Source organism: Montipora foliosa, chromosome 1, assembly GCF_036669935.1.
Source record: "Montipora foliosa isolate CH-2021 chromosome 1, ASM3666993v2, whole genome shotgun sequence".
Classification (NCBI taxonomy): Eukaryota; Metazoa; Cnidaria; class Anthozoa; order Scleractinia; family Acroporidae; genus Montipora; species Montipora foliosa.
In genome coordinates this window covers 54,630,519-54,640,518 of record NC_090869.1, presented here as the reverse complement: position 1 = coordinate 54,640,518, position 10,000 = coordinate 54,630,519, and the positions used below count along the sequence as shown (strand labels likewise).

Genomic DNA, 10,000 nt, shown 5'->3' with positions numbered 1-10,000 from the left:
CTTACGAGGCGCGTCGGCGCGCGCAACACAGTGGAAGTGAAAATACGGCGTAAAATCGCGCGAACCGGAAATAACACCTAAGGAAGAAATTTGTCTTTATCTCGAGATTTTGCACGATGACCTCTCTTGATTTTTGGCAGGCACGTATCATTCACGATGGCACTTCAAATAAAAAAATTTCGGGGAAAGTTATCTATTACAATTTTTCCATGTATCTTAAATTCTACTAGATAACTTTTTGCCATACTCTCTAAGAAGTCAAAGATTTTAGGGAGATTTCCGACAAAGAAATAAAAAAGGTAGGTCGCCAACTTAGTTTTTCAGATAATTTTAAAAAACTGAAATTTAAAGGGCTTTTTAGTAGTCCTGGCGTGTTGCCATGGTAACCTATATGACTCCATAAGTACCCTTAACGTATTACCCAACAATAACAAAGGAGACTTTTGTCTGATTGGCTGTTGAAAATTGTAGTATCCAGTTTTCCAACCGCGCGCTGTAATATAAACAAAGATGGCTTTCGAAGCGGTGATTTCAACCTGTGCTTCTTCGATCGTTCTATATAGCTTCTGCCAGTTGAAGGTGGTCATTTATAGTTTACGTGACAGGGAAAGATTCTGCAAGGGGCATTTTAGTCGGTGGGAATTTTTCTTTCGTTACGCTTCTTGTAAGCAGCCCTTTTAGTCTGCTCGGGGAAGCAACGCCTCTGAAGTTGCTTCGAGTCACCTTTTATACTTTTTAGCTTTACTTCTCCATTTAAGTGAACAACAAATGCTCAAAGTGCGAAAAGACCCGAGCAAAGGCCAGATTCCTTTGTTGGGAAGGGAGTACTATCTAACGTTGTTGCGAAAGATATCCCTCGAGCTCGCAGGCTTCGATATATCCAACTTGAATGCAGCGCTGGAAGGAAGTATGTCACTTCATTCACTTTCTTTCATTGATCGTTTAGAGTTATGAGATGTCCTCAGTCCTTTGAAAGAACATCTTATCTCAACAGATACGTCGACAGAAATTTAATACCAGCCGCTATTTTGTGTATGTGTCTGAGGCCAACCTGGTTCACTGCATTTATCTCATGTGCAAACACTCTTAAGATACACTACCTTAAAAATTTCAAGAACTTTCATTTAACGGAACCAAAACATTATTCTTAGATACATCAACTGATAATGAAGGCATGTTTGATAATATATGCTAAAATGAGTCAATAATGAAGTTCCAGTTTATTACTTTATTGGATAATTCTGTCCTTGATCTATGGTAACTCCATTAAGTCTAGCCATAGTAATTATTCATTGTTTTCATCAGTTATGCTACCAGCGAATTATTCAAAAGTGATGTTGATGTTCTTAAGAAATCTATACAATAGTGACGAATGATGTGGTCACTGCCATCAGACTTGTAGGTTGTACTGAAATGAAATTTTCTGAATGAGTTCTCTTTGGGGAGGTAAAAATTTCACTTGACCATTTGAAGATGTAAAATTACACCCACATTAAATGTACAATTAAAATTGGGATGTCTGGAAATACATAAAGTAGGTCTTGTCTTCTGTGCAATGTTTAAAATTAAAAGGACAATTAAAGGCAAAGGAGACTTTGTGATAGAACTCTGATACAATATTAACTACTCATTAATTTTGATGTGGGCAGTTCATGCTCATTCATATTCATTGCTCACTTTTGTGGTAAGTTACTATCTCACTGCAGAGACTAAAGTAAATTTATCAAAATCAGGATGAAAGTGTACAAAATGTGCAGCCATTGATCTTAAATGTTTTTAGTCTATTAATTAACCCATTGACCCGTGGGGGTTCCCTATTGAAGAGTAAAATACCAAGTATGGCCGGTTTTGGCCGGTTTAGGGGTGAAAGGGATTTATATTATAATATTATTAAATATAATACGTCAATAATATTACCGTATCAGTAATTGAGCCAGTATTTAATAACTAATATGTCCCAATAAAATTTAATATTGATTCCAACAGTGTTAAGTAATTAATATACATTGATTTATGATGATGGAACATCACACACCATTTTGTGTTCATTAAATTTATTTTTTACTTCATTCTTGGTGTATGGCAACTTATAGTAACTGCAAAAAAACTTGCAGAAGAAATTGAAGAGAAGGTATACCTGAATATTATGGCTGTTTTGTGTGTCAAAAAATTTAATTGACCTGGTTTTTGTTTATTTTTGCTGCCATTCCTTGCACACAGTCACATGTCTCACAAAAGTTGAATGTGCAGACAAAGGTAAAATAATTCACTGTACAAAGTTTAAAGAATTGTTATATTTGTATTATTTATTAAATGGGATTCCAAAAGCATAAAGGTGCAAATAGTGACACACACACCCATGCAAGGCAGCCACACAAGGGAATGAAAATTTTAAAATATGCATTATTTACAAATATAATGTATCATTACTTATCATGTAAATCATCAGGAACAAAATTATTATATTTTACAATAATTACCTGTCATGTAAATTTTACTATACAGTTTGTAAATATCTTTAAAATTTCAATTACTACAGTTTCCCTCAAATTTAAAGTAAGAAATTTATCAAATCGAAAAGTGCAGTGCAAAGTTGTGGTAAGCAGGCATTTTTATTTGTAAATATTACTACACTAACTAAACATTTTTTATGTAATTAAGTATAATTTTTAATAGCTGGGACTAATATTTATTGCAATAAAAGCAAGAGTCTTATTTGCAGTACATTGCATTTAAGAATGCATTGCATCTCAAGAATTTGACCCAGAGTTGAATCAACGCATCACAAAGTGCCAAGTTTCGATGAAATTTAGGTTTACTTTCACAGGGCATTTTCGTGCGCCCTGCCACTTTTGAAGGAAAACTTTCAAAGCAGTTCGATTCTTCACAAATATGTGCGTTCCATACTAATGGCGATCGCTGGACAAAGACATATTTGCTGAGATTTGACCGAAAGTAACATGAACACTGACGCCATTGTCTGATTTGGGGTAAGAAAATTTCAGTTGCGCGTCAAATATACACGGTTGTAGTTCACATTTCAAGAGGAGAAAAGACAAAAAAATGTCCAGAAGGTATGAAAATCACTCATTAACAATACAGAGACTTTTGATGTCTTAGTCCAGAGAAAATAACACTTGATGGTGGAAAAAACAAGCACTGTTTCGTCGACAAAGAAAAGCACTTTGGTAAACGGAGAAGTCGAAACGTCGGGGTTCAGTATTCGCTGTGCCACTTTTACCGGGAATATCTCTAGTCAAACCTTATCTTCGGCTCACAAAATATCACCTGTTGACGGCTTTTCGTGGACCAACGTCGGAGACAAAAGTCCTGTACTCTTGATGACAGAGTTTGGTTTAAACAGAAAAAGCTATAAACCGATTGACATTATGCAAAATGACTCTTTCGTCCGGATAGAATGTATTCGCTCAAAAGAGAGAACAAACGAAATTATTCTGTCATGTTTTTCTGTTACTTACCTTAACTCCATTCATTGATAAATTTTAAGCTGTGACATCCTTTGAACGGTTTACCAGCTCATTTACCACTGACGCGCCATAAGCAAATCCCGTCAACCTGGCAAATTTGTTTTGCATTCACTTCAAGCGCGGGTATCCACGTGAAAAAACCACAGCGGAAAATTTTAATGCCGGTTCCAGTTACTTTAATACGTAACATTATTCAATATTGTGATTTGCACATTCAATAATGACCATACGCGTTGCAAATAAGGCAAAATTTTTCCAACTTCGCGCAATTCTTTGACAAGTCTGAGCACAGCCGATCTAAGCATGTTTCGTTTCATCCGAGATAAAGGACTTTCCCAAGTAGAAGGAATTGCCGAGGTCTTTCTAGCTTTTGTCCATCTTCTTGCGGCATTTGTACCACAAGTGCATAGATAGCATTGAAAGTGAATGCAATAAAAACTACAACTAGCGACAGCGTCGACATCTTTTCTTCCCGCGTTCTAAGACTGTCTCGAAGGTTTTCAACCAATCACAATGCAAATAAAATTGAATTTGCCATTGATAATGCGCATGCGTGACATTAGTCTCCTTTGTTCCCAACAATAGAGTTGCAAAGATATTTATAGTTTGCCGATACTATGAAATATCCTTCTGTGGTATCTTTCATCGTTTCACAAACACTATAGTAACGAAAGACCCTTTCGAGCCTCCTTTGTGATCCGAAGATTGATCCGTTAGATTGCAAATATACCGTTGTTAGGCTTAAAATTATTAATAAGTCGGAGTTGAGGTTCCCTTTGACAACTTACCCAGTTCCTGTGGCAGTTGCAGTTGCCCAGTAAATTGACAGAATATACCTCTTTCCAACACCAACAGTCTCCACACCTGAATTTAAAATTTGGAGGTAAGCGAATACCGAGGCACGTAGACACCATAAAATGTTATCAGTCTTAAATCATGCCTTCTCTCAGGATTCTGAGATTCAATAAAGGCAACGAAATAAGAACACATGGTAAGAACTATTCCACCCAATGTTTCAATGATGTTAGGGTTGTCGACTCGAATCTGTAGATTGCCCAAGACACACATGAACGAAAATCACGCGATAGCCCTTTTCGCGGTTAGTTTTTCTCATTTGCATTACAATATAATGTAGCATGTATGTGAGGCAATTTCGGGCTATTTTGTAGTTTTAACCCGAAATTGCCTCGCATCAACGTTAGATTACACTGTAATGTAAATGAGAAAAACTAACCGTGAAAAGGGCTATTAAGCAACAACAGAAACCCATAAGGGTTGAAACGTGTAACGCGCGTTCACAGCTTCCGAATATTCGGTGCGAACTGATTGGTTGAATGTTTCAGTGGTAAGTACCATATTTGGAAACCCCTTACTCTTGTTGTTCCAAATATGGTACTTAGCAAATTGAGTGTTCAGAAGCTTGTTTCCCAGCACACAAGGGGCCGTTACACGTTTCAACCCTTATGGGTTTCTGGCAACAACAATAGCAATTTGGCAAAGGCGTGCTCCCTTGTTCAATCCAAATTGGAGTTGCACATAATGTTTTTTAAATTAAAAAGGGGTAATTTTTAGCTTCTTTTGCCGACAAAAATTGCTAGCGATTTGTTCCGTTTACAAAGTAACAAAACAATATTTTCCGGAATTTCATCTTTCCATAAGCCGAGAACGATGATAGAAATTTAATGATATTTCTTTATTGAATTTTCTCGAGAAACGGAAAAAAAATAATGAGATACACGTTTTCGCGACAGAAAGAAAACCCTGGTTGTTTACCATTTACAAGCAGAGACCAGTTGGTACTAGGTTTGTTCAAATGGTAAGCAAAAACTCCCGAATGGGAAATTTAGTTGGGATCGGCGTGTACCATTTACAATATCCGTTCAAGGTTACCGAGAGAGTCTGAAGGGAGGCAAAATCATGGAGGAATGCAAATGGCAAACACATTTTCCATTTGGAAATTCCGTTTGGGAATTTTGGACTACCTTTCAAGAAATCCCGTTTTCTCCGGGAATTTTCCGTCTGGGAAGACCAAAATAGGCTTACCATTTACATTCCAACCGAAATTTCCGGATTTTTTCGGTAAATGGTAAACAACCCCTCTTTGTTTGTCTTTGTCTCCAAAGCACGTGCGTTTCTTGTACTCTTGCCCCACGCGACAAAAAACGGAAAACAAAACACCAAATATTTAAATATTTAGTGAGCAAAAACAATACTTTTTTGCTTACTACAAACAGAAACAGCGTCACAATTCTTTTCGTTGAAAATATCAGCACTATATTTTTTACATATATTTTCTTCCAACTTTAAGCGCTGTTCACACCAGTTTCATTCCTGGGCAACAGACGACATGTTTTGCCATACTAGTACCTAAATTTTCATGGCGTGATTGAAAAAAAATTGCGAAATGGGAAAGGGGATTTGCTGGTAGCGTCATGGTTGCCAGGTTGGTGGACAAAAACAATAGGGAGCTTTAATAATAATAATAATAATAATAATAAATGATTGTTTATATAGCGCTATTTACAATTACAAGATCAATAGCGCTTTACATAATAAGATCTATAAAATCAACAAATAAAATAATTAGGATATTTATGATAAGTTAAAAACTTAAAAGTAATACAATTAAAAAGATGATCACAAGTCTAAATGGCAAGATAACATTCATATATGTAATTGCTAGTCAAGGAAAAATTGTTTAAAAAGGAATGACTTAATTGACTTCTTGAAAACATCTACAGATTGAATAGTACGTAATTGTAATGGGAGCCCATTCCACAAATGCGGTGGTGCTGCCTGGAATGCACGCCCACCCAAGGTTACAAGCATCTTCCCACTTGGTGGCTTCAACAGAATGCCTGAGTTGGATCTAAGATTATACGAGGGCTTGCATTTAATAGATAAAAGATTGCTGATGTAACTAGGCGCAAGGCCATGAATGGCTTTGAAAGCTAATAACAGAATCGTAAATTGAATGCGCGCTTGCACTGGTAGCCAGTGTAACTCATAGAGTACCGGAGTTATGTGGGAATACTTCCCAACATCCATTATTACTCTAGCGGCAGCATTTTGCACCCGTTGCAACTTAGCTATTTGTTCTTTGGGAAGGCCATACAGTAAAGCATTACAGTAGTCTAATCTGCTCGTGATGAATGCGTGTACCAGATGGAGTAAGCTGTCTCTCGATAGATACTTCTTAATGCGTCTGATGTTATGTAAGTGGTAAAAAGCTGTCTTACATACGTTTGTTATGTGGTCACACATTTGCAGGTTGGGGTCGAGACAGCAAGCTAGATTTCGAACTCGCGAGCTAGGTCTAATCTCTGAACTACCTACTTTAATGTTCATAGCCTGCAATTTAAAAAGTTGCTGCCGAGTTCCAATAATCATAAACTCGGTCTTATCATCGTTAATAAGGAGTCTGTCCTGGATCAGCCAGCGCCTGATTTTCTCGATACAACATTCCATCGAACGAACGGCATCCTCCTGGGACGTGCTACTGTTAGGCTTGAAGCTCAGGTAGATTTGCGTGTCGTCAGCGTAGCAGTGTGCATGTAGAAGCTGATCCCCAACAACCGAGAATAGCTTGGATGCATAGATAACAAAAAGCAAGGGGCCCAGACAGGACCCTTGTGGGACACCACAGTCCAAGCTAAAGCGCTCTGAGAGAGATCCCATGACGGAGACTCGCTGACCTCTGTTTACCAGGTACGACTTAAACCATTCTAAGGCCACTCCACATATCCCAAGCTCGTCGTTCAGACGTTTTAGCAGGATGTTATGATTGACCGTATCAAAAGCGGCGCTAAGATCAAGCATGACCAGCAACGTGACCTCTTGAGTGTTCATTTTCATGAAAATATCGTTCGTAACTTTAACAAGAGCTGTTTCCGTGCTATGATTTTGACGATATGATGATTGAAACTCTGGGTATAGTGAGTGGGTCATCATATGGGTGTGTATCTGTTCAAACACTGCCTTCTCAATCAGCTTAGAAACGTACTGCAGGTTGCTGACAGGTCTGTAGTTCTTGTATAGGAGGTCCAGCCCAGGCTTCTTCAGTAGTGGGAAAACGAGTGCGCACTTCCAGTCATCCGCGAACAACCCAGACTCAAGTGATAGATTGATCATTTTCGTCATGATCGGTAAAAGGACGTCGATGCAATCCATCACTAGGGGGGTAGGCATGGGGTCCAGAGTGCTGCTTTTTTTTGCACTGCTTCCGATGAGTTTGCGAACCCTCTCCTCCGTAAGGGGGTTGAATTTGCTGAACGAGGAAGGTGGTACTGTGGCGTAGTCATTGGGAGGGGATGGCAGCCCTTGCGCCATGTTGTCGAGCTTGGAACCTATGGTCTCAATTTTCTGAACAAAGAACGTTCCCAGTTGATTTGCCAGTTTAACGTTATTATTCACAGGGGGGTACACCGCCCTGTTGTCCTTCTGGTTGAGGAGAACGACGACGGGAACGGCAACGAGAATGTCATCTCAAAACACAAAATCACTTCACGACTATTCCAAGCTTTTTAATATGACAAAGGTATGACAGTCCCTCAGGAATGAAAACGTTATGAGCGGCGCTTAAATTAGGGGAGAAAATGAAAATTTATCTGTAAGTGTTGAAGTCCTCCATAAAACCTCAAATTTGACTATTTCACTTTGTTGTTTTGCTGACAACGGCAAAGAAATGGACAAAAATGAAAAACGCACGTGTAGAGCGTGCAAAGCTATTATTTTTGGCCACTAAATATGCAAATTGGTGACGTTTTTGTTGCCGTTGCCGTTGTCGTTCCTAAAGCTCCCTAATAGGGACCTTAAGCACGCGCGTTTTTGAGATGCTTAACGGCAACCGGAAGAGAAAATTTCGCGTGCCAGGACAGTGGTGTCTTCGCGGTTTTCTATTAAACATCTCTAATGGAGAAAAGATACTTAGCAATGTAAATGGGGGTTGTGTGAAAACAGGGAAACAGCTCACTTCCGGTTGCCTTCCGCGTCTCACAAACTCGCGTGCTTAAGCTCCCTAATAGATCTCCTATGAGCTTCTTATGTTCGTCATCCAGAAGTTGCAAACAACCTATTTTAGATGACGTTTTCCTTGCATAGCAGTCGCCCCTCACTCCAGAAACTGACAGCATGGCGACTCAGATTGATGCAACGGTTTATGCAACGATTGGGTTGAGCTGCTGAACAAATACTTTAGCGATTGATTTGATTTTAACACCTCCCACAACTAGGATGCAAAACACCATACTATATGATAACTAGATACGAATATGATAACAAACAGAAACGGCGACACAAACCTCTGGTCCACGGTTTTTGACGCCATCTTAGCTGGGGGCAAACACGGCAAAACTTACAGTAAGTTTATGGAATTTTGGCCGACGTTGAACCGCTGTAGCGCCGCTAAAAATAACCGGATTTCCAACTTTTGCCACTTATTTAAATACTTTTATTGATATCATTCATTCAACAGAAAATAAGGCCATTAAGGAAGGTACGACATTTGTAAATTCGAATTACAAATCTTCTCATGTGGCTTCTAATTTCGGGAAAATTTGCCTGATCTTGATTAGAAGGGTTTGCATGAAATCTTTAAAATTTCTTTATGGTCGTTGTAGCCTGAATATGTTTTTTATAATTCATGAAAATAATCTCAGTATAAATGCCTTTTAAAAGACACTCACTGTGGAAATCCGCTTCTTTGTAGCGGCGCTACAATGGTTCCAAGTCGGCCAAAATCCCATACATTTGCTCTAATGTTAGCCGTCTTTGCTCCCCAGCAAAGATGGCGTCAAAAACCGTGGAAAGGTCTATTAAGAAAAGATTTGTGCTGCACTTACGGCATTAACTTTTATGCAACTCCTTACTCTGCTGAAGAACAACTTGAAATGGCATGACCAAATTTGAAGGCTTTGACGACAACGTTAGCACGCGACAATTCAATGTTTTCTCCTCTTGAATTAGTACTATGGCGGCGTTCAGCTGTGGGTTATTTAGCGAACATTGCAAAATGTAAACAAGATGGAATAGTCAAAAAATAGTCACGTTCGCAAAAATACCCATTTCAAGATTCCAGCCAGATTCTATAAAAAGGATTAATCTTTTCATCCCTCGAACACCTAGATGCATGCCTTCCCTCATGATAAATGTTTAAGCCCGTAAACTAAACAATAGACCTTTTCGGCTTGTACATTTTGTTTTCCCAATACAGATCATGTGATAATATTCAGGAGGTTTGGTCTTTTGTTTTGTTCATTAAAATGAGGGCATGCAAGCATGAATATGCCTGCATGCACTCTTTTTAATGAATAAAACAAAGGACCAAGCCCCTGAGTATTATCACATGATCTGTGTTGGGAAAACAAAATGTACAACCCGAAAAGGTCTATTAAAGGCTAATGTGTACCAAGAGAGGGTGCGTTCATTTCAGAATCCATTATAGCATTCTTAGTGTTTATCAGTATTAGTGTAATTAGTATTTACCTGTGTTAAGCTTGATTGCCCAACTTTCC

The 10,000-nt window shown here is 38.5% G+C and overlaps 1 protein-coding gene across 1 annotated transcript in view; it reads right to left on the bottom strand.

The window, feature by feature from the left end:
• The window catches only part of LOC137997701 (cyclic nucleotide-gated channel cone photoreceptor subunit alpha-like), a 30,279-nt gene that overhangs the window by 16,496 nt on the left and 3,783 nt on the right, over positions 1-10,000 (bottom strand). The window contains exons 2-3 of the mRNA XM_068843905.1: positions 9,972-10,000; positions 4,277-4,352 (exon numbers count right to left, since the gene is read on the bottom strand). The exon at positions 9,972-10,000 is cut by the window's right edge and continues 151 nt beyond it. Coding sequence (XP_068700006.1) covers positions 4,277-4,352; positions 9,972-10,000 — 105 coding nt within the window. The remainder of the gene's footprint in view (positions 1-4,276; positions 4,353-9,971) is intronic.